Source organism: Clytia hemisphaerica, unplaced genomic scaffold (assembly GCF_902728285.1).
Source record: "Clytia hemisphaerica strain Z4C2 unplaced genomic scaffold, Clytia hemisphaerica genome assembly, whole genome shotgun sequence".
In the NCBI taxonomy this organism is placed as follows: domain Eukaryota; kingdom Metazoa; phylum Cnidaria; class Hydrozoa; order Leptothecata; family Clytiidae; genus Clytia; species Clytia hemisphaerica.
This window is the reverse complement of record NW_027104356.1, coordinates 980,600-1,002,193: the sequence shown is the minus strand read 5'-3', so window position 1 is coordinate 1,002,193 and position 21,594 is coordinate 980,600. Positions and strand designations below refer to the sequence as shown.

Genomic DNA, 21,594 nt, shown 5'->3' with positions numbered 1-21,594 from the left:
CAATATTATACACTAAATTACATTACACTATTCATTATCATTATATAATTTGATAAAATTGCCAGCAAATTTGCTTGACAAAGGTATATAGGACAATAGAAAACTCTCATTATAAAAAATGCCATTCAATGTGTTTGCCTTTTGATAAGTGAGAATGGAGACTCAAGCACAAATGGCAAAATGAAATAGCTTCAAATGCGTTTACAAGGGCAAAAGTCATCGTCATTAATATCAATAGGATATCCATCAAAAAGCTTTTACAATTTCAAGCTAAATGAAATAATAAAGGAAAGATTGCATTTAGTTTTGGAGTCCAATAAATAACACTATCAACATTACAATACCATACTTGAGAACGTTAGGGCGCCCATTCACGTTTTCTCTTCCACTGGTGGCGGTGGAGCAGGTTGGGGTGGAGGGTTGGGCGTTGGTGCAGAAGATGAAGAAGCACTTGTGATGGGCGGTGCTTGTGGTGGTTGTTGCTGACTTGAAGCAGCTGCAGATGTTGCAGTTGTGCTGGTTGATCCTTTGGCAGCCTTGAGGAGACAAAAAACATGAACAATATCTTCTATTACTCTGATATCCATTAGGCATTGACGCTAGCTAGTAAAGTTCAGTGACATTGACTTTCTTATATTTCATATAGCGTAATAGCTTGATAGAAACAAAAATGGTATTCAAAACAACAATCTTCAAATCTCTCCAGTCTCAATAAGTGAAGCTATTATAAGGAAGGAAAGGGAACTTTTTTCCTTTGGAAGGTGACAATAATGAGGGATTAATTTTTTGCAAAGAAATAAATGTTGTAAAAAGCGCTTCTAAGGACACTTGAAATCATTTCGATCAAATCTTTTCGAAATAAGTGGATGAAATACTCACATTCACCATGTTCACACAAAATGCATTATAAACTTGCTCCAATTCTTCCATGGAATACTGAAAAGGAAAATCGAAAATTCAAAAATACAAATATGAAAAAATCAATTCAAAAACGTTGACCTTCCTTGAGTAATGTAAGGTCGTCGAAACACTAAGATCTGTGAAAGGGTTTCCTTCAAAATTACCAGGTTATCAGAAGGACTTTTTTTGATAAGGTTTCCAGAAGGAATTCCATGGATCAGTAAATTTTATTTCAAAAATACAAACAAACAAGCTTCACTTCAGGAAATCAAGATAGGTTTTGACCATATTCAAATATATTTCCCCTGCAAAATACAAAGAAATCTAGATAAATCTCTTCTTTGTTAACTATCAAAGTGTCAAGAGGGGTTAAAGGTCCCACCTGGTCTATTTAGGCCAAAAATCCTAACCCCCCCCCCTGTAGAGAGATTAGGTGGACACTATGAAAAAATATTTACATATCCTTACAAGATACTTAACCAATTCTCTGGAAAGATTTTTTACAAAATTTGAACTAAGGCAAACATCCCAAAAGCAATTTTACATTTTTTCAATTCTAAACACAGAGCTCCCTTGCAAATTAAATGCACAGTTATTGTACATACAGATTTTCCTTGCAAAATACAGAGTAATTCTACATACAGATTTTCCAATTGCAAAATACAGAGTAATTGTGCATACAGATTTTCCTTGCGAAATACAGAGTAATTCTACATACAGATTTTCCTTGCAAAATACACAGTAATTCTACATTCAGATTTTTCTTGCAAAATACAGAGCAATTCTACATACAGATTTTCCTTGCAAAATACAGAGCAATTCTACATACAGATTTTCCTTGCAAATTACAGAGCAATTCTACATACAGATTTTCCTTGCAAAATACACAGTAATTGTGCATACAGATTTTCCTTGCAAAATACAGAGCAATTCTACATACAGATTTTCCTTGCAAATTACAGACTAATCCTACATAGATATTTTCCTTGTAAATTACAGAACATTCCAACATACAGATTTTCCTTGTGAAATATAGAGTAATACTACATGCACGTTTTCCTTGCAAAATACATAATAAATCTATACAAATACTGGCGTCTACTAGAAGCTTTTTCATATGGATAGCCAATTAAGTGACCCCTCAGGTAGTTCTTAGAATCTATTATATTTTGGAAATTACTGTTTTTTATGTTGGTTTTTGATTTTTGATAAAATTTTCAACTCCAAATAGCTTTATTTTTATTTGGCTTCTTAGTGTTTTTCTTTCAAAATAGCAACCTTGTCAAGTGCTCCAAGTCTACTGCCATCAAAATTATCAGAAAGCAAAGTTCAGTTATAAGTAGACTCTAGTCTAATCTACATCCAATTTCCTTACAAAATACAAAGCAATTCCACGTAAAAATTTTCCTTGCAAAAAGACAACAAACAAACAAACTCACTTACAGATTTTCCTTTTAAAAATACAGAACAATTCAATAAACAGATTCTTCTTGTAGAAAACAGAGTAAAACAGTAGTAATACATTTTCCATTCAAAATACAAAGCAAATCTACACAAAATTCCATTTACCTTGCAAAATACAGAATATAAATTTTCCTTGGGAAATACAGAACCAGATCTTCCTTGGAAAATACAGAGCAATTATACATACTGATTTTGTCTGTAATATACCAAATAATTCTATGAAGATTTTTTTGAAAATTACTTAAATCTACATACAGTTCATGCAAAATGCAGAGGAACTCATTCAATTTACAGAATTTCCTTGCAAATACAAATCAAATCTTAACCCAGATCTAGATATAAATTTTCCTTGTAAAATACAAAATAAGGGGTCAGCCATATTTTTCCAAATATTGGAAATCCTTTCCCCCTTGTACCCAGAGAAATATAGGCTTACATATAAACAATAGACGTACGCTTTTGCTAAGTCCTCTTCTCTCCCCTTCACTGTGTACGTACTATGTGGAGGGCCCCTAATTCTACAAACAGATTTTCCTTGTAAAATACAGAGCAAAATCTACCTACACACAGACTTATTATTTTTCAAAATATAGAGCAAATCTTAAAAGATTTATTTTCCTTGTAAAATACAGAATTTACTGACGTAAAAAAGTTCCATGAAAAATATTGAGCAAATCAACACACAGATTTTTCTCCAAAATTACAAAGCTGACATCATGTACAAATTTTATATCTTTTGGAGACAAATTTTGGCGATAAGGTGTTTTTTTCCTTTTAAAATACAGAGTAGATCAACATAGATTCCGGCAAAGGAAGGTACAGAAAAAAATATGGTATCTACATCATTAGAATAAATCTTCATCATAGATCTGCTTCTGCATTAGTAGAATGTACCTACATAACAACTTTTCTACTTTTGGTCAAACTTACAAGCAAACATACCTGATTAAGAACAATGAATCCTTCCAAACTGACGCTTGTTTTTCGTGCACAGTCTTGACAATGAACCATCAACTTCTTGTTCATTTCTTTGACAAACAAAATATTGAACACTTCAACCTGATGCAAAAAGAAAATAAAGATTGTTGATAGTTAGAAGATAAAATTTAATTTTCATTTGAAGAAAATCTAACGTAAGATTGGCATGAACAGCTTTCATAGATATTTCATAAAAGTTACTCACTTCACATGTTGAACAATAATGTGCAGCTTCATTCTTCTCACGACCATGCCATTGTACTTCAATATTCATATCCTTAAGAATTTCACATGTCCGGACACAATAGCGTAGTGAGCGCTCCAAACAAACTCTAGTTTATGTGAATAAAGAAAAATTATTTAATTACTGTCAGAACTATCAAGACTTTAGTGATTTAGAGAAGGCAATAAGCAATACTGATGAGACGACCAGGAAAAAGCACATTATTCTGTCATACAAGCTAAAATAGTTGGGCAGGAAACTCTTTGATTCCTTTGGATGTATAAAAAAATTTTAATGAAAAATAGGACTCACTTCACATGTTCACCTAATTGGCCTTCAGGTATTCGAATATTCCTTGCCAAGCTCCAAGATAAATTTATCATTGGAACAATTGATTTGTAATCTAGAAAATGAAGCAAACAATTTAGGAGATGGATCATCAGATTTCCTATATTCTGTTTTTTCCATAATGAGTTGTATGAAAAACACTAAAATAACAGCATTTTACCTTGCAGTTTATTCCACTCATATCTTTCAACAGCTAATTTGAATTGGTTTGCTGAAGATAAAAATAAGTCATTAAAAATCATAGCACATTAAAAGCTTCCAAAAATTGCAAGAAAAATATATCTAAAAGTTCAGGTATTCCAATACATTTTTTACCTGTTTTTAAAACTTATACAACTACAACAATTGTAACTTTTCTAACACAACATTTACTTACGTATAAGTGGACCAACATTCCAAGCAATATTATTACACCAGCCCTAAAAATACATAGGGTCAAAACGGAAATCAAAACTTCAATACTTTTTCAAACTGGCCGTATTAGAGCCTGAACCTTTCATGTCTTTAAAAACACTCTTGAACACAAGTTCAGTTTTAAAAGTTTTTAAAAACACCGGATTTTCGTGTTGAAGCTGACTGTTAAAAAAGTCCAGACTGTAAATTTCCTGATTTTTTCCCGATTTTCTAACCCGATTTACAACGCGATTTTTATCTGATTGGTTCCAACAGGACACTGCAAGAGCTTCAAAAGGTTAAAAAACACCTTGAACGCCAGAGAAAACACTGAATGGTTCAGAAACTTGCAGGTGTTTCAGGTATTTTGGCTTGGATTTTAGGGAGAAAATTGAGAGTTGATTTATGTAAATCCCAGGAACACAGGAAATGCTGAAAACACACCACCTCAAGAGGTAAGGTGTTTCTGGGAAATGATCTTTGCCAAAAACACCCCCAAAAAGCATGAAAGGTTCAGAAAAAGTGTTTCAGACAAAGTGTTTTCAGGGTTTTCAGGACTTTTTTGACATGAAAGGGTCATGCTCTTAGAGTATATCATTTGAAATAGAAATACATTCATTAAATTTAAGAATGTTGATAATGTCAGATCTTTAAGTTCATTCGAAAATTGAAATTGAAATTCTTACAATGGCTTGCACCCAATGGACATTTCCAGAGTTCACCCAAACCAAGTCTCCTGGTTTTTGAATGAATCTGTGGACAGGAACTCCCTCATCATACAACTCTTTAAGGATGGGCCACCAAGAACCTAAATTCAGGGAAAAAGAACCGTTTTGCATGAAAAGTCTTGGCTATGTGTGTTAAGGTTGTTAAATTAAACGCCTGGTTTGATATTTCTCATCAGAATATGTTATTCTAAAGAACCAGACACGAAAACTGCGCCAAAGAATTGGACTGGACCGAGACAATACTATGCTATAAAGTAGGTGACCGCAAGAGCGATAACAAACGCAAATTGTCAATGATCATAATTACTCTAAGGAGTACTTAAATCTATAAATAAAAAGGTTTTATACCTGATAAGAAGTTGACACCATGTCTAAAACGTGAAAATAAATAAGATCATGAATTAAAACAATGCCGTAAAACAACAAACTAAATACAAACGAAAACCTCACTTTTTCAAAAAAGTAATATTTGCAATAGACAACTTCATAACAACCTGCAATGTCATAAAAACTGATAGAAAATGTTGCTTCCATGAGATCAATTGGAACAAAGGAAGAGAGATAATAGCACTTGATTGCAACACTGTTAATGACAGAAAATTTAATTAAACATTAAATGTGAAATTCCTACTTTTCACACAGCTCGTGTATTACTCCCCAATAATCATTATCAACACAAAACCATTCACAATCGCCTGGCCCAATGTTTATGTTGATCGAGGCAAAACAGTTATTTTCTTGATGGCCTAAAAATAATAAAATATCTGAATATGACAAGTTGACAAGTTGACAATCAAAACAAACAATAACAAAAAACTAATTCTACTTCCTGTCATAAACTATTATTACAAAAATAACTAATGCAAGTAAATGAAAGCTCAAAATCTTTAACATCTGTGTGGAGGAAACCTAGGAGCTTGATGAATTATAAAATATATAATTACCTGGAGTTCGACATCCAGGGATCTTCATGTAAAGTTGAACAGTGTTCATACCGAGGATGTTATGGCCGACGTGGCATAGCATGTTACTGCCACACACCACCTGTTGTGGAAAAACAATCTGTTTTGCTTATTTATCACTACAGGAATCAAGGCAATTCAATGAAAAAATATTCTTAAGGTTTTAGATTTGAAATTCAAAATTGATATGTTCCTTTTAAATTTTAGACAGTCATTTTACTTAGTAATTTTTGAATTATGAAAAGTTTGAGCACGCACTGGCACATATGATTTTGCTTGGGAATTGATTATAAATTGTTTGGTGGAAAATCAAATACCTTGCAGAATAATGGAAGCTTTGTCAACTCTGCAAGCTGGGATTTCCATCTAAAGATAAATTGAAATAGAATCAATGGAAGATGATCTGAAAAAACAAAACTTCTTATCTGCTTGACAAGAAAAGTAAATAGCTGTGTCAGAAGTCCTTATCCCAGATGTAATGATTTAAAATGTTTAAGCTTTCTTTTCTAATTCAAAGTTGCAGTAATAAAATTCTCAAGACAATTTCATTTTTGCTTGAGATTTTTCAAAACAAAAAAATTGTCGAACACATACTTCTTTGTGTCTGATAAATCAACATTTGTCCCAAACTTGATCATCTTGAATTTCTTCTTTTTTCTACAAAAATAATTTGATTTTTGAGTGTTAAAGGTTAGCTTAATGTAAATTGAATGGATAGTTTGATGTAAAGTGTTGTAAAATCTGAATCTGAACAATAAATTAACTGGATAAGAGATAATTGAATATCAGGATAGAATTACATACACAATTTAGAACTTCTATTAGAAAAACACCTGAGACAAATAATGACACACAGTATTGATAGAGAAAGTTATAACATAAATGGGACTGTTGACTTACTTTGGAAGACCTTGTTCTTCTAGCTTCTTCTCTTTTTCTTTCTTCTCCCTCTCTGCTTCAGAATCTTCAGACTGGTAAACAAAGAAATAAATTGGAAGAGCTTTTTTAACTGAAACCTGTTAAGATTACATTCGATATTAAGGTTTTACCATCAAGATTTATCATCATTGAAATAATGTCTGGTATTTTACTAATATTGGCAAGTATAATCAACTGCAACTGATGGGATTCATTCAAACCTGTAAAGAGTCTTGGTATGTACTGGCTTGATATTGTGCATATTTTGCGATGGTCATTTTCGATTTGCTGCTACGACATCGCCATACTGTGATTTTGCCTTCTTCATCCAGATTTTCATCAGTTCTTTGTTGTCTCTATAGAAAGGAAAATAAATTTAACAAGGTTTTTAAACAAGAAATGTTGAATTGTCACTTGACAAAAGAAGTTAATTAGATATTCATGTGAATATAAAAAAATATATGCATACTTACTTGGTGTCTGATTTCTATAGAATGGTCTGGATTTTGTTCCACCAAACGTCGAGTTGTAAACAAGCTAAGATCTGAAATAAAAAAAATATTTAATGATACTTTATAATTCTGCAAATTTTATTTCAAAGAGCGAGTTGAGAACATTAAAAAACAAGACGACTAGAAGTCGAAAATTTCACCTTAAATAAGACAAGAAAAGAACATTGAAATGCTTGGAGAACAATACACATAACTAAAACTTGAAGAGAAATGCGGAAAATTAATAAGATAAACCTATTTTGAGTGCGTTAAGAGCGAAAGGTAAGGTAAAATTTTACGTCATTTCCGGTCGAAAATATCAAATATTTTGAATTCGAAAAGACAAAATTCAAGATTCCAAGCAATCCGTACGAAAGTTTTCTTTCATTCTAGCCGAAAATCTGCTTTCGTTTTTCAATGAGCAGAGAAATACAGGTTGGTACAGGGGCAAAAACGGGTAACTTGAGTCTCGATCTTATGAATCTAAAAATTATATTTCCAAGTATTCGTAATTCCTAAATTTCGATAGTTCATAGTTCATAGAAAATAGCTAGCAATTTACAAAACTACAAGTATTGTGCAAATTTGGCTTTTTTTCACATCCGGTGGATTTCCGGCTTCCAAAATAATAAAAATTAGTTTTCAGTTTTTCGTTTACATAAATGTCACATTTCGAGTAATCAAACCATACAAAGTTTACATACCAAATCGTTTTTTTTTTTCCAACAGGAACAAATCACCAGACATTTCGAAGATTGAGGTCAAGTCTGGATACGTACGTCGAAGAAGTCACAGTGAAATCATGGAAATCGCGATAAGAATTGTTATTTTTGTAAATATCAATGGTCGGTTGGTGGCTGAGCGCGACAGTTGATTTACTATAGGAATGCTGAAAATCATAAAATTTTATGTTTCCGATGAGCAAATACAGCATATTGTGAAAATCGGATGAAACGATAATATGATACAATGACTCTATGCACATATTATGCAGTATCGATGTTGGCGATTGTATCGAATGTTGGTGATTGTAATGAAAATTTTCGAAGCCATTCGACTCTTTGTTAATAAAGACTGAAAATGACGACCATTTAGGATATTTTGAGATTCAATGAATTCAAGCTGCATTAGGATAAGCAATTACATCAATTGTAATAATTCCAAAACAGAAATATATATCCACTTATACCACTATTCAACGTTTCAATAATTATCCTTATGATATCAACCAAAATGCATACATATATAGATGAATCAATTCACTTGCAATGCACTTCCATATTTTTTCATTCCATATTTTTCCATATTGTCTATTTTTTAACTCTGTGACAGTCTTTTTGATTTTTGAGTAGGCAAATGAATAACAAAAAGAATACAAGAAAATAATAAAACAATTAACAAAAGCCTATTAAAAAAATGGTAGAAATATTACTTTGTTTTGAATATAACAATTTAAAAAAATCTAATAATTATGAAAAACAGAAGAAAAATGATAAATATAAAAAATAGGAATAAATAATATAAAAAATAGGAATAAATAATATAAAAATAGGATAAATAATACAATAAATAAAATAATACATTAAATGCCATATCCATAGGTATGTAAGTTTCCTGACGAGATAGTAATCAAAAATGAATTAATGAATGAATGAGGCATCTTTAAACTAACTGTCCTTTGTCTATAGATTTTTTTCTACCATAGACCATCCATAAAAGACACTCACATATATTTGACCAATTTCTCACACCCTCCCCACTTCATCTGCAAATGTCAAATTCAACAGAGCAACAGAGCCCTCCTTTTGGTTAATGCAGAAAAAAAGCCTTTCTCCCCAAAGAATAAATGTCTTTTAAGTATAGTCTTTAAACGTCAGAAAACTTACATAAGAATGGACGGGGTGGTGGGATGACCTTAATTGCATATTTCCAACAGAGTTAAGCTTCAATCCTTAATTACAAAGTTCATTTTTTCCAGAATCAAACATGTACTGATATCATATTAACAGATTTTCGATAACATTGCTTTAAAGAGTATTCCTAGTTTACTCAGTCTATCACAAAAAATTTCCTTTGATCAATTCATAAAAAAGCACCTATGACAACATAAGCAAATGTATCTGAATCGTTGGCTAATTTTCTGATGATTAATTTTTAAGTTAGGTAGAATTTGCTATAGGAGAAAAGGGATACTATACACCCTTTTTATTTGAGATAATTTTTTTTACTTCCTGCAATTTTGACCACTCAAAACTAATCATCAGAAAGTTGAGATCATCCACCACCCCCAGTTTTCAACCCCCCCCCCTTGTCCCGCCGGGAATCGCCTCTGACGGGTATTCTAAGCTAGCAAAGTCAGCGATAATTTGATTCCATCATGATCGGATAAGTTCACACATTTACGAATAACTTCAATACCATACTCGTGCACCAATTCCTTATGTGTCCAAATTTGATCAAGCATTTTCCCATCGATATGTGTTGGAAAGTTCGGAACTAAAAATCATAATCTTGGAGAATGTCAGCCAACAATTGATCATGCTCCATTTCAAAGCCGTCCATGTTAAAGTCTCCTAAAATGATATCAATTGTGTATCTTTCAATAAATTGAGCAAGATTGTAACAGAACACATCACGTTGAATTCTTGAACTTTTATAGAGAACCAAAACACAAAATTCCTTTTCAGTAAATTCAGCTTTTCTAAATTTTACAAGAGAAAAGCATGATGAATGATCATACTCATCAATGTCAATAAAAGAAGGAGAATGACAGACAGTAACACTGTTGAATTTATGCTGGTCAATATTATGACTAAGAATATAATAAGGAAGCTTTTCATGAATATTTTGTTTGTCTTCCTCAGAATGCTCATAACTCATCTGTGTCTCTGTCAGACATAACAAATCATTTTCATACAAAAATCTGTCCTTTTGAATATCAACTGCATGTCGTTTTAAAGATCTTACATTCAATAGGCAAACATTTAAATTAGAACTGCACCTCATAATATCTGCAACTCTTTCAACTTTGTTCTGACGCAATCGTGTGTATTCTTCACTAACTTTATTACTACAGACAAAAGCACTACGTCGATATTGACCAGTAAAGTACAAACCATTTAGATTTTTCACTCTGCTCATTGCAACATACATTTGACCAGCATTGAACTTTCTTTGCCTTGCAAGGTCAAAACTAACGACTACTGAATCCAAAGTCAATCCTTGAACTTTGTGCACTGTACAAGCATAAGCTAGCTTAAGAGGAAATTGTGTCCGAGAAATGATAGGTGAAGTGTATGGGTTTTTTTTGTCAAAGGGAAAATTTACCTCACTCTTTTCAATGGGAACAGTTTCAGTGGCCTTAGCATATTGGTCTTTACTTTGAGCTTTTATATTCCAGCCGTCTTATCGTCTAGTTTAACATAAATTAGCTCTGCTTTATTGTTTCTTGAATTTTACGTCAGTGACGGTTCCAAGTTGACCATTGATCAACCTATCCTCTATATCAATATTACTAATTAGCATTACTCTTGCCCCTATTTTCAAATCAAATAGAACTGATAAGCCACCTGTATCGTTAAGTGGCAGGTTTTAACCTTGATAATTTGAGATTCAGTAAAATCCCTTGGATAAACGTCTATAGCTTCTACATTTATTGTTTCCGAGGGCAGAGTATCTAATCTTTGAATATTGTGAAGATGGACTGAAGCATTTTCTGCAAACAAATGCAATGATTCTATTGGATAATATCAGGATGTTCTCGTGTTATCAGTCTAGATTTAATCATACTTTCATCATTACTTCTATTCAATTCACCTACTCTTACATTGTTCAAGAGATCAATGAAGTCAGAGTCATCCTTTTGACGCATAATCTCATCTAATTCAGCTAGTTTGAATATAGGTGCCATAATTTGAATGCACCAATATAGGTCCCTCAGTTGAAAATACTGGACTTTGAAAAATTGGAGGTAATTGAAAGAGGTCTCCACAACAAATGATACTTTTCCCTGCAAATGGTGTGTTGTCATTTACACCAAAAATTTCACATAATCTTGTATGGATGTTCAAAAGCTGTTGCGACGAAATCATAGATATTTCATCAATTATTATCAACTTTACATGATGTAATTTATTTCTAATGGCAGTCCTTTGTTTGTCAGCCATATTTCTGAATTTTCCAACTGGAATACTCAATCCTGTGTGTACTGTGGTGCCAGATATATTGATAGCTGCTATACCAGTTGGGGCCAATTTAATAATACGTGGCTTCTCTAGCTCATCACTTTTATATGCTAGGACTTTTGACAAACAATTGTAAATACATTTAATTAAGTGAGATTTTCCTACGCCCGCACCACCTGTTAAAAATATTCTCAATGGTTCTAGTAGTATAGTCGAACGTGCGCACCGCACTGGGCTCAACTTCAGATTTTCCCGTTATTAGAAGGCCCAATTGTAACATTTCAAATATTTAGTATTAGGTAGCAAATATACTTTGTCCGTTTTGGCTGAAACTCGTCCCCAGGCCCCAAAAATCAAAATTTTCAAAAAATGAAAAAAACACCCCCAGATATTCACCCAAGGAACAAGTGTGCCAAATTTCAGCCAAATCCGACCTTTTTTGAAGTGTCCAGGCTGCCAGCCTCGTTTTGGTGAAAAACTCGTCCCCAGGCCCCAAAAATCAAAATTTTCAAAAAATGAAAAAAACACCCCCAGATATTCACCCAAGGAACAAGTGTGCCAAATTTCAGTCAAATCCGACCTTTTTTGAAGTGTCCAGGCTGCCCCAAAGTTTTAGCCTCGTTTTGGCGAAAAACTCGTCCCCAGGCCCCAAAAATCAAAATTTTCAAAAAATAAAAAAGCACCCCCAGATATTCACCCAAGGAACAAGTGTGCCAAATTTCAGCCAAATCCGACCTTTTTTGAAGTGTCCAGGCTGCCCCAAAGTTTTAGCCTCGTTTTGGCGAAAAACTCATCCCCAGGCCCCAAAAATCAAAATTTTCAAAAAATGAAAAAAACACCCCCAGATATTCACCCAAGGAACAAGTGTGCCAAATTTCAGCCAAATCCGACCTTTTTTGAAGTGTCCAGCCTGCCCTAAAGTTTTCGGACGGACATACATACATACATACAGACATACATACATACAGACATTCTCAGATTATAGCTCAACTGAAGTTGAGAACAGGATTATTGGACTTGGAATTTTGCACATACATTTTTCCCCAATTTAGTACTATATCAAAAATATCTCTTTGCTTAGAATTAAAAGATCTTATATGGGTATTGATTTGGTCATCAGTTTGCAAGCCATGAACTGTTTGAGTAAATGGTGCAAAATTTTGTTCGATATCATGACTTTCATCATCATTTTCACTGTCTGATGAGTTGCTCATTAGGTCTTGTACTTCATCATTTTCTTGTTGAGCAAAGGCATCTTGATTATGCATAAGGTCATTGCGATAGTTTTGAAGTACTAAATCAACAAGATGACCATCAGGTTCAAAAATTTGCTTGTTCTCGTTAACAACTGCATTGACTTCATCTAAATTGAGCTTCAACACATATGAGCCATCAAGTTTCAAATCATTCTCTTCTGATCTAAATGGGTAAAACAACATTAGAATATGGTGGGAAAATTTTTCTGGATGTTTGTTTTTGTTAGGAGTGTAGTACCTCAAAACTTTTGGAACTTTACGAAGCTTAAGTTTTTCCTTACTGTTGAGTAATTTGGCTGATTTTGGAAGTGTTTGGGGTTCTTGATGATTCACTGCACTTGTTGAATCATCTAGTACAGTAGGCTGCCAATCATTTTCATCATTTGTATTTTTTTTTTGTGTCTAATGTATAGTTTGCACAGAATGTGGCATAACACATAGTATTGAATTGCCCTGTGTTTGGGCGGTCAATATATCTGTTTAACATATTTCGTTTGAAAAGATCATCAGAATCCTCAGGCAATTCCTCAATTTCTTCTTTTGACTTGAAAATTCTGTACCTTTGATCAGGTAAGTTAGTGTTAACGAATGAAATAGCAGGAAAGCATTTTCTAAGCCACAGTTCAGGCATTGTTAAGTAAACTGCTTCCTGGATTGAGCATTCTCTATTAGAGTTGTAAACTTTGGCAATTTTAGACATTTTCTCAAACTGACTGTCATTTGAATCTTTGGCCTGTTTTAAATGCTTCTTGCATTGCAGTTGAACACTTATCTTCACTTTTTGAAAAATAGGCACACATGTATGTAACTGCCTTGTATGCATTAAAAACTGGCTGAATATCGATATTGGCCTCCCATGCTAGGAGGCCTTCTTCTGCAAAATAATTGTTGACAAAACAAGAATATGGGTCACGTTTTTAGAAACAAATGCTGATCTTTGTCTGGTGAGATTGATAAGTAATATTCATACGTTTTCATAATTTAATAACCCTAAAGAATTCAAAATTGTATCAATAGATCCAATTTCAATATAATCAGGCTTATCAGGATCCAGAATGTTTTCTCTTTTTAGGATGCAAATTTGTATCTCTATATACTCTTGAACAGTTTGGATCACATTATTTCTAGCAACCAAAATATCATGTTTTTCAGTTTCAGGTAACCCTTCAGGAAGTGGTTCAGACAAAATAGTACGCTTGCAGAAAAGTTTTCCAAATTGAAATCGGCATTCATTTTTGCGATATTTACTACACGTTCTTGAATGGGAGTGTATTTGATACTTAGTGACTAAATTCCATAATTCAGGACTTTCTTCCCTATCAGGAACATTAGCAGAAATAACACTATCTATGTGTTCAATATACTTTTCTTTTCCATCTTCAAGTTTTGGGACATCTTTAGTCCAAAGCAAACAATGATCATGTGGACTACCCCTGAAAGTAAATTCTACTCTGAGAGCATAGTATGTAATTTTTCCAAGTTGGCCATCTATTATTATCTCTTTGAAAAACAACTCTTTTCTATATTGATATTGACGCACAAGCACAATAGGATTGCTATTAAGTAGGGCACATCTAGATTGGTAATCAAGAAGTTCATGATCAGTATCAGCATCCCCGCTTAATTGTCTGATAATGGTAACAAATTCCTCCCACCGTAAATCTGCACAAGAGAGAGTCATAAAGTATGTTGGGACACCAAGTTGTTTAACCATTGCAAGAACATCAGATAACATATGTTGCCAGTATGCAGGGGTTCCTTTTTATAGTACTCATAAACTTGTATGCATTATCAGATGCTACACAATTTTGAATTGTATCATTAAAATTATTTGCTAATAGTCCCGCAGTCAAGTTGGAATTTGAAATTCTCATTGCAATATTGATCTTACTTCTAAGGTTAAGCTGTAGTAAAGTTTTGTGAGCAAAAAAAATGTAATCTGAATCTGAAGCAAACTTTTGAGTGTAATTTAAAAGACGCTGATTAAAGTACTTTGTTGGCGACAATTTTATATCTCGCTCTACGTTATAACCAAATTTCCCAGTAGGAAAAAGATGAGGATGGGCTAGCTCTTCACAGAACTCATCTTGTGTTAATGAATTGGGGGTTTGACCTTCACCTGGAGCTAAAATTGCATTTTCATCATCTAAAATAATGTTTGGCACTTCTGATACAATAACTGTTTCACATGTTGGTGTCCGATACGCACTGAGTGGATCATCAGAATCAAATTCATTCTCAAATTGCTCTTCAAAAGGCTTAATTAAAGTAACTGTTGTATCATCTACAAATCTTATATCATTGGAAGAAGCGCTTGATACAGAACCATTATTAGATAAAACCCTTTCAACATATTCATCATTAGTTACTTGGTCGATGATTGACATATCAATATGTATATCGTGATACAAAGGATTATTATTCACTAAAAAGTCCAAAGTTTCAAAAACTTTTTGTCGTCTGACTTGCTGCGAAATAACTGGGTTTTTGTAGGATATCTTTCTTTTTAATTCAACATTTATTACCCCACTACTATCACTTCCTCTAGGAAGTACTTTGCATATACCTGGTGTTTCAATGGGAACATTGCATATTGCACCTTGTAATTTAGGGAATTCTCCTTTACGCATTATCATGACTTTAGAAAATAAAATTCTTTGAGCCACTAAAATTCTTTCCAGTTTTCGTATATCATTTAGATTATCTGGGAGATCAAAAATTTGAAGCTTGTTAGTAACAGACTGACATGGGATTTCTCCCTTTGTTAATTTTCCATGACAGGTTGTGCATACGTAGAAATTACCATCGAACGAGGTTACAGGATTAAAATTTTCTATTTCTTCAAAGTTGATTAATGAGTACTTTTGTTCATCAAAACCAAACACAGATTTTTTAAACATACTGCGGTGACACATCACACAGATGTAAGAAGGACCATCCTGTTTTTTCTGCCTGAAGTTTTTGACCCTTTTTCCTGAATTAAGTTTCTTGTTGTTAATGTAAGTGGATTTTGCAGCCTTGCGCTTATTTTCTTTTTCGTGTTCATGTTTTTCTGATCCTTTATATAATTCGCGAAAAGATTTTGCAGCCTTGCGCCTATTTTCTTTTTCGTGTTCATGTTTTTCTGATCCTTTATATAATTTCGCGAAAAGATTTTGCAGCCTTGCGCCTATTTTCTTTTTCGTGTTCATGTTTTTCTGATCCTTTATTTAATTCACGTGAAGATTTTGCAGCTTTGCGCTTCTTTTCTTTTTGGTGTTTTCGTGTTTTTCGCTACCTCTAAGTTCTTCAAACCTTCTTTTGCGCGACGCTTTTTTTTGCCAACATAATACCTCTTTTGAAATCACTTTTTTGGTATTTTCGTATGAGTGAAAATTGGTTTTCAAATAAATGACATTAAACAAATTTGCCTTATACTCAGATCTTATGTAATTTTTTATTTTAGTAATATTTTCAAACTGCAAAAGTACTGACGTACCGATTTCACCAGGAACTTGATGGCCCTTTACATCTCTACTATGGGAATCAAATACAAAATATTTTTCATTGTAATGGAGCACACCTAAACAATTTCCAGCTATTACTAAGACTGCACCAGAATGCTGCAACAAAAGTTCTTCATTGACAAAATTAACTGAAATACCTTCGTTCTCAAAATATCCTTCAACGATGTTGAAATCTAGTGAACAGATACTATTTCCAACTGCAATAACTTTCTGGAATTCTTCAATTAATGGTGATTGTCTAGTGATGCCAAGATTTTTAAAATTTAGATCCCCTTGATTCAAAACATAATCCAAATCATGAGTCTTCCAAAGTGATAATTTTCTGAGCTGTGCATAGCAAATGGCAAAAAAACAATTGGATGAACATTGTATACCAGCAGTCTCGCCAAACTTTGAATTTCCTTGATGAAATGAACCTTGAATACTTTTTATCTCTTCCTGTGGTGGACCTGGATTAAGTTCTATATCACCTGACAATAGTAATAGTTGACTTTAAAAGTAATAAGAACTGGCTCTGGTAAATTATACCCTGCATTATTTGGATACTGAACAAACATTCCATTCTTCGAAAAATGCATAAGGTCAAGAGGTGTTTGAATTTCGACTATTTCGTAAGACTTAGGGATTGCAAAAAATAAAAGTGTAAAAAGTGCTATGAATCTAACGGGTTTCAATAATCGAGAAAAAGTGTTTTTAGAAAATTTGGAGCCGATAAAAATGGACTTAGAAATTGACTTCACATTTCTCTGAGCTGTGTAGGCAAAGCCTCCTATCAACGCACGGTATGATTCAATGGATATCATTTCAAAACTAAAAAACTATATCTAAATCTCTCTGAGACTCAAATATTTTCTAAGGTATCTAAATAAGATATTTGTAAAAGCTGACAATGCAGCTTGGTATTGTAATCACTGACAATGCAAGTGAGTTTCTTTAAAGCTGGTCGATACGTACACAGCTGATGCCTCAACAGAATTCAGTGGCCCGTAGTGCATGAACCTGAAGGGAAAAAAGGCCTCAATCAGATTTAGTGGCCCGTAGTGCATAAATCCGAAGGGCAAAAAAAAAAGCAAAAAAGAAAAAAAATGCCACAATCAAATTCAGTGCAGTTAATGAATGAATATGAAGGGGCAAAACAGGCTTTGAACAGTTCTGAGGAGCAGAGCTGCTATGCAAATATGAAAGTAAATACTTACTATTTCTTCTTTAATTTAAAGTAATTTTGAATAAGTTGATCTCACGTTAACAGCTGTGGACACAACACGACTGGACTGGCAGTAAACTGACTGGAAGATTTAATGTTAGCAGCCTTCTACCATATTTGGCACATTTGATAAAAAAAACTACCCGGATGTGGGATTGTGAGCATTGATTGGCTAAACAGATTGTTTTGATCACGTGCTCACGGAAAACAGAACGCCCGAAAAAAACGCCCACACGCCATTATTTCGCCCGAAAAATTTTCTCGCCACGCACGCACACAGAAAGGCTATCGTAATACTTTCGCTAGGCGAAATTAATAAACAATAATTGTTTGAATACAATCTTACCTAGCTTGAGTGCCTTGCACAAGCCTTTAACTACTGTTACAGGGTTTCGTTTATCATAGCAGAAGTTCCGAAGTGCAGGTGACATGGCTTCACGTCTGTCTTGAACCTTAAAAATTAGAATAAACAGCATTTTGAAAGTGAAATTAATGAATTGAAAAGTTGTAGAACAATTTACTATACTATATAGATGAAACAAAATACTTTAGTAAATAAGAATAGAGCAAAAATAAATGACTTACAGTTATGCTAGGTGTAGGAGGATATAACTGTGTTACAGGCACTTGAGGAGGCCTAGGCGGTAAACTTGGGACTTCATTTTCATTTAAAAGTAAACAAATCTTTGGCAATTCATAACCGCTTGTAAGAGGAGGGATTGGTGCTGGCGATTTTGCAGGTTGGTCAGGTTTCGTTGCTTGCTCTACTGGACTCAAAACTGAAGGAACTTCTGGTTCAGTTTTGCTGTCTACAGGTGAAGTGGGTTTTGGTTCTTCTTTCTCAGGGAGTTCTAGTGAAGAAGTTTCTGCAAGAGGAGCATCTTTTGATATGTTCTCAACGGGTGAGACTAAAGGTAATCCTAACGATGTGGATGGTGTAATGACTTCTGACAAATCATTATTAGTAGACATGAGTTTGCTATCAGATGGTACCGTAAGAGGTGTTTGTATATTAGATTCTGAAGTGTTCATTTGATTCAAGTTAGTGTCTGCTTTCATTAAAGGATTCATAAATTCTGATTCATCGTTTATTGAAAGGGAGTTATGGTTCCATGATAAACCACTAGTTTCTGGGTGAGTTTCATCGATACCAGTGCTTTCTAGTTGATGATCTAAGTTCATTCCTGATGTTGGTAAAGACATATCTACATCTGCTACTGGTGCTACCGATTCAAAAATATTGCTATCGATATTCAAATCCATGGTTGGGTTAGTTGTGTTATCAAGTGTATCAAGAATCTGTTTATCTAGCTGTATATCAGTCATTGGTACATCAGAATTATCTTTTAGTGCATTTTGAGAATTGATTTCTGAAAGGTTTATATTTTCTTTGGTCTTTTGTAAATTTTCTCCATTCTTCCCTTGCAATACCATCTGTTGATTTAGTCTTGCCTGAAATTAAAATTTTAAATAAGGATTGATCGGGATGAAAGCAGAATATATAAAAAATCCCGTACTTTGTACTGTAAGTTATGGTGGGTCCAAAAAGAAACTTATATCAAAATCCTTTAAGTTTCCTTTTAAATCATGATTTAATACATAACCTTTTATACTTTCTTTTTAAATATCTTGTATTAGGTTACCAATGTAAATATCATCTTGCTGTGAACAAAAAGTAAATCACAATACCTGTTGCACAAGGACAACTGTTCTGGCGGTGAGTTCAGCTGGAATAGGAAGTTTCCAAGCTGCTTCAATACCTGGAAGACTAAATGAAGAAAAAAATTAAAAATAACAATGGATGAAAATGGAGGCATGGATATTGATAAAAACAGAGACGATAAATAAGTACTGGGTATATAGGTAACAAAAAAGGATGGATACGCAGGGGGGGGGTCAGTGTACTAGAAGGTGGCTTGTATGTGTACAAGGTATTTTTCAAAACTTGACACCCACCCACCCCTGAAGTACACCATACCCCCTATTTACTACCCGGTAGTACCTGGAAAAAAACCAAAACCACCCCATACCCCCCATTTACTACCGGGTACTACCTGGAAAAAAGCCCCAAATTAGCCAGACCTGCCAACTTGAAATGTTCATTTTGCGTGAGATAAAAATTTCGAAGTAAAATCCGAAAACCAGTTTTTCCAATTTTCTTAAATCGGAAATTGGGAAATCTTTCCAAAAATCCGGAAAATAGAGAAACTTTTTTCCAAAAATCGGGTAAACATTTTTCCTAAATTTGGGAAATCGGGGAAACTTTTTTTGGAAAATCTGGAAATCGGAAAACTTTTTTCCAAAAATCGGAAAAACAGGAAAATTTTTCTCAAAAATCCAAAATGCGTGAGAAATCGAACTTTTCAAAAATTGCGTGAGACCATGTGGAAATGCATAAGTTTCACACCCAATGCGTGAGAGTTGGCACCTCTAATGTTTGAATGTTTGAATTCGAATGTTCAAATGTTTACATTGACTCGATTGACTCGACTTCATTTCAGTGGGATCTGGTAGGATTTCAATTCATTCCAAGAAGTTTGGAAGAATGATCTTAGACAAACTTGGCTTGATCAATTTATAATAGAACAACTTTACATTTCTATTTTAGCAGATAATTTCTGAACCTTTTTGTTTCCATACTGTTAACATCGATTTTGGACCCAACACCCCTATTTTGGTACACAGGTAGTAAAAATCAAAATCGATTTTGGACCCAACTTCCCAATTATAGTACACAGGTAGTACATGACAAATTTTTTTCTCAAACACCCACCCACCCCAGGATACATGCCACCTTCTGGTACACTGACCCCCCCCCCCTGGGATACGAGGTGATTTTGGGTATCAAGTAAGTCATATAAAAAATGATGAAATGTTGAACATTTCCAATTTTTTCCCAGTTGAGAGGTTGAAGCAAGTAAAAGTTTGAAAGCATAAGTCAAGGTTTTTATAAGTTACAGCTAGTGATGTTATGTTTAAATGGATTGAGTTGAATGAAAAGGACCTGACTAAATGGAAGCCAAAGCAAATAATAACATTATGGAGCTCACGTCTTGTTCACTTCTGCAACCATAGGACTTGCCATCTTCTCTTTTAAAATTCTCATTCTTGTTTCAAGCCCAATGTTTGAGGTGCCTTTGGAAAAAGAAATGAAAATTCATTGGATCAATTTTGTGTGACTAAATTTAGCAAGCCAACAATTTGTGATTTAATCTCTTGGATAGTAATCTGATGAAAGGAATTTTGTATATACAGGTTGTTCAATAAATAGGTCCTTACTTCTAAAAGTAAAAACAAAGTTTTTCGTAATATAAATAGTCCCTCCTTAGATATAATATAAAGACTCACCACAAGCTTTTAGTGCATTTTTGTAACATATCATGGAATCTCTGAAAATATTAAGGAGAAAAAGGTTACTTCCAGGTAGCTTGACAGGTAGCTTAGGTTATCTGATAAGTAACTGAGAGCAGAGGTGTCAGCGTTAGATCAACTAGATATACGGCCATAGGTTGCCAAACAGCCATCCATGAATAGCCGCACTCTCTGGAATAAACTTTCTGAAATTCCAAAACTTTAAAAAACACCCAAAATCATAAAAATATACACCCTGACTCACTCAAATCTACCAGCTGTCTCATACAAAACACCAAGATCTGTCCAAGCAGCTACATGGTTGCTATCAAGTTGTACGGCACAAATATACGCTTGTAATGCATCCATTGGTTGATTTTGTTGTTGATAAAGAACACCAATAGAACACCAAGTGTCTGCATTTGCTTCTGCTTTTTCAATAGCATTTCTATACGCTGTGAAAGCATCATGAATCTTTCCAAGTTGTGCATAACATCTAATGTGTATGATAATTCAAAATTTAGAAATTGATATATAATTTCAAAAACATTAGAACAGGTTTGAAGAAAATGAAGTGCCGGCTGGTATAGATTAAATGAACATTTAAGCTTGTAGTGTGACCATAGATATATCAGAAAAAGTTATGCAAAATTGTTTTTACAATTTTAGTAGTATCAAAGAAAAACAA

The 21,594-nt window shown here is 33.7% G+C and overlaps 1 protein-coding gene across 2 annotated transcripts in view; it reads right to left on the bottom strand.

The window, feature by feature from the left end:
- Positions 1 to 279: 279 nt before the first annotated feature.
- LOC136818171 (histone demethylase UTY-like) overlaps positions 280 to 21,594 on the bottom strand; it is a 30,670-nt gene continuing 9,355 nt past the window's right edge. The window contains exons 11-32 of one of the 2 annotated variants that reach the window (XM_067074531.1): positions 21,172 to 21,402; positions 20,904 to 20,944; positions 20,606 to 20,690; positions 19,245 to 19,323; positions 18,141 to 19,007; positions 17,902 to 18,007; positions 7,388 to 7,458; positions 7,136 to 7,270; positions 6,897 to 6,967; positions 6,591 to 6,653; positions 6,314 to 6,362; positions 5,979 to 6,096; positions 5,666 to 5,780; positions 5,383 to 5,405; positions 4,993 to 5,114; positions 4,290 to 4,332; positions 4,074 to 4,124; positions 3,878 to 3,968; positions 3,548 to 3,674; positions 3,307 to 3,423; positions 880 to 936; positions 280 to 536 (exon numbers count right to left, since the gene is read on the bottom strand). In XM_067074531.1, the coding sequence (XP_066930632.1) occupies positions 372 to 536; positions 880 to 936; positions 3,307 to 3,423; positions 3,548 to 3,674; positions 3,878 to 3,968; positions 4,074 to 4,124; positions 4,290 to 4,332; positions 4,993 to 5,114; positions 5,383 to 5,405; positions 5,666 to 5,780; positions 5,979 to 6,096; positions 6,314 to 6,362; positions 6,591 to 6,653; positions 6,897 to 6,967; positions 7,136 to 7,270; positions 7,388 to 7,458; positions 17,902 to 18,007; positions 18,141 to 19,007; positions 19,245 to 19,323; positions 20,606 to 20,690; positions 20,904 to 20,944; positions 21,172 to 21,402 (2,827 nt within the window). In that variant the 3' untranslated portion in view covers positions 280 to 371. The remainder of the gene's footprint in view (positions 537 to 879; positions 937 to 3,306; positions 3,424 to 3,547; positions 3,675 to 3,877; positions 3,969 to 4,073; positions 4,125 to 4,289; positions 4,333 to 4,992; positions 5,115 to 5,382; positions 5,406 to 5,665; positions 5,781 to 5,978; positions 6,097 to 6,313; positions 6,363 to 6,590; positions 6,654 to 6,896; positions 6,968 to 7,135; positions 7,271 to 7,387; positions 7,459 to 17,901; positions 18,008 to 18,140; positions 19,008 to 19,244; positions 19,324 to 20,605; positions 20,691 to 20,903; positions 20,945 to 21,171; positions 21,403 to 21,594) is intronic. The other variant, XM_067074532.1, reaches the window with a different exon arrangement.